The sequence below is a fragment of the Mercenaria mercenaria genome, chromosome 3 (genome assembly GCF_021730395.1).
Source record: "Mercenaria mercenaria strain notata chromosome 3, MADL_Memer_1, whole genome shotgun sequence".
Classification (NCBI taxonomy): Eukaryota; Metazoa; Mollusca; class Bivalvia; order Venerida; family Veneridae; genus Mercenaria; species Mercenaria mercenaria.
In genome coordinates, this window is record NC_069363.1 from 75,595,822 (window position 1) to 75,598,661 (window position 2,840).

Sequence of the window (2,840 nt, forward strand, 5' to 3'; positions counted from 1 at the left end):
ATGGAGACGTTGGTATTCAAGGTGGAGGTGGTATTTTGATCGGTTTTGACAATGGAGGAGCAGGCTGATACCCTTCACCATTTTGTGACGGGATGGTTTCTCCGTGTTTGTTTCTGCGGTGTCTAAGCATAACGTCTTTTCTTGAAAAGTCTCTCTGACAATCCGGACAATTTGTCATGTTGCTTCCACGGATGTCAAAGAATGAATGAAAGGTCCGTAAATCTGCATTAAAATTTATATCAAACTACATCATGAGGCGAGCGAATGTGGTGGCTTTGGTTGCGGCGGTGGTGGTGGCGGCGGTGGTAGTGGCGGCGGTGGTGGTGGCGGCGGTGGTGGCTGTGGCGGTGGTGGCGGCGGTGGTGGTGGCGGTGGTTGTGGCTTCGGCGGTGGTGGCGGCGGCGGTGGTGGCAGCGGCGGTGGCGGTGGTGGCGGCGGCGGTGGTGGCGGCGGCGGCAGTGGTAGCGGCGGCGGCGGTGGTGGTGGCGGCGGCGGCGGTGGTGGTAGCAGCGGCGGCGGCGGCGGCGGCGGCGGCGAGGCGGCGGCGGCGGCGGCGGTGGTGGTGGTGATGATGATCTTTCTTCCTCGCGCTCTTTTTATTTAGATCAAGAACAGGGACCGTTTGTGGATTGGGTAGACTTCTCCGACTCATTTAGTTGTTCGGGGTTATCCCAGTACGGTTCTCGTCTATATACGAACGGAATGTTGGGGTGCACCAAATCCCTGGATTGTCCTACGGGTTGACAGAACACATTAAAGATGTAATTATTTAAGCTGGCATCGGAGTAAAGGACTTTTCCTGTTGGTTGGTAATATCTAGCTCGAACAGCGCTATTCTTATGCGAGTTAGAAGCCATACTTGTTAACACACGTATGTTTATCTTCCTCAAAAGTTTAAATTGAAGTGATATTCCGAATGTAACCTTGAAGATGTCCACTGATCTGTTACATTTTATGATGCGCAAAACGCGATATTACATTGTTATTTGATAATAGCCATAATTACAACAATCGTAGGGACTTTTACGATTTTATTTACAAAATTGCCAAACTTTTGAGGAAGATAAACGTACGTGTGTTAACCTGTCCTCCTTGACAAGGTTCGAACCCACCCTCGGAGTCCAAACCGGTTTTTACGAATGAGTGATTTTAGACTAGAATAAACGTGGTCATCGAATATTTCTCATCGAGACCTTTCGTTAGATACCCTACATGCCTAGGTTCCCTACAATAACGAAAGAGAAAACCCGGGTTGCAACGCATGAATGATTTCGCTTTAAATCCAAATATTTCAAGAACCGTACTAGACAGACCCGTAAAAGTATATATTTTCTGAACGTGCTCGACGAGACCTTTCCAACGGTACCAACAATATGCCTCTACGACGACTTTAAATTTTGATGACGTCACTTCCGGTTCGAGTATGGATTTTCGTAATGTTTACCTCTCGACCTTTCCAAAAATGTCAAAAACCCGAAATGTCAAATTTGACCCTAAATCGCCGTTCTAAACGAATAAAACAATGAAATATTAACATAGGTTGACAATAAAAGGAATAACGTTATATAAATTAAATACCCTCTATTGTCTAAAAATAGATATCCCGGGTAGTAACGGAATGTTGGGTGCGGCACATGACGTCATGGTAATTTCCTATGGAATGTTGGGTGCGGCAGTGACGTCATGGTAATTTCATATTGACTCACCTACTCTCTTTTGTTCTTTGGAATGTTGGGTGCGGCTCCCCATTGTTCTAGAGCATTGACCCGTCCGTCATCTTGTTGCGCGATCGTGACGTCATGTGTAACGTGATATCCTCGCCTGCGAGGCTCTATTGTTCGTACGCGGTCATAGGATACCGACCCATTGTTCCTGCGCGGTCATAGGATACCGCCCCATTGTTCTTGTGCAGTCATGGATGACGTCATGGGGTCTCGTGGTATGGCACCAGGGCACCAGGCAAATTCCGAAACTGTGCCAACTATACTACTACCAGATTTTTTTTTTCAAAATAGTAGCTCAATTATCAACTGAAGATATCAAATAAATTGTATTACCTGGACATATGTATTTCAATCCGGTCGTATGTAGATTTATGGTCACTGTCTGGCACTTGTTTCCCATAAGACCAGGGATGAGAGGTTTGAAGCATGTTGTAGGGGCCACAACGTTATTAGCGCAGTCAGGATTAGACAGTTTAAGTTCTGTTAACATAGACTCGATATGCTTATTAATAAACGACGGAACGTTGTGACTTTCGTATTCTAGATGAACACATGCTGGGCATGACGCTTCTGAAACAAACAACACATTCTTATGATAAGTTCTGCAGATATTGATAAAATTATTCTAATAAAAGAAGTAAAAGGATTAATTCATGATGCTAGTTATATATCTTATTCTCTGATACAAGAATTAAGAAGTATCTAATAGTTAAGAAGTAATATAAGCATTTACATGAAATAAATGAAGTATTACCTTTTGGAATCCTTTTTACTAAAGCCAAGAAAAGCATCAAGAAACTGTAGATAATAATACTGAAAAAAAGATTCATATTTATGTTAATGAGTTTATTGCTTTTTTAACAGCTCTGCCAATCAAGCGTTTACAAACCAAAAAGTGAAATTAATTTATAGAAATGCGTTTGATGTAATCATAATGAAAAGATAGTAAACTAGAAAAAACGTTGTCCTGTTGTGGTTATTATATATTTAATTTTCGAAGTTCATGTAATTCCCCTTCTTACGACGTAATATGCTGTCATTTATCTCGGACATGTTAAATGTAATGAATATGAGTCAGTGGTTAATGACATTTAAACATGTGTTAGCACATAGTTA

At 42.6% G+C, this 2,840-nt stretch overlaps 1 protein-coding gene across 1 annotated transcript; it reads left to right on the forward strand.

The window, feature by feature from the left end:
* On the forward strand, positions 1-2,623 carry LOC128555934 (uncharacterized). The gene is made up of 3 exons (XM_053539769.1): positions 1-30; positions 257-503; positions 2,589-2,623. The coding sequence occupies exons 1-3, from the start codon at positions 1-3 to the stop codon at positions 2,621-2,623; spliced, it is 312 nt and encodes a 103-aa protein (XP_053395744.1).
* The last annotated feature ends 217 nt before the right edge of the window (positions 2,624-2,840 follow it).

What these genes read in the sequence shown, in the direction of transcription:
- LOC128555934 (XM_053539769.1), top strand. Translation starts at nt 1, where the DNA reads ATGGAGACGTTGGTATTCAAGGTGGAGGTG. An exon ending in TGGTATTCAAGGTGGAGGTG is followed by an intron (nt 31 to 256) that starts GTATTTTGATCG and finishes CTACATCATGAG; the next exon opens with GCGAGCGAATGTGGTGGCTT. An exon ending in TGGCGGCGGCGGCGGTGGTG is followed by an intron (nt 504 to 2,588) that starts GTAGCAGCGGCG and finishes CTTTTTTAACAG; the next exon opens with CTCTGCCAATCAAGCGTTTA.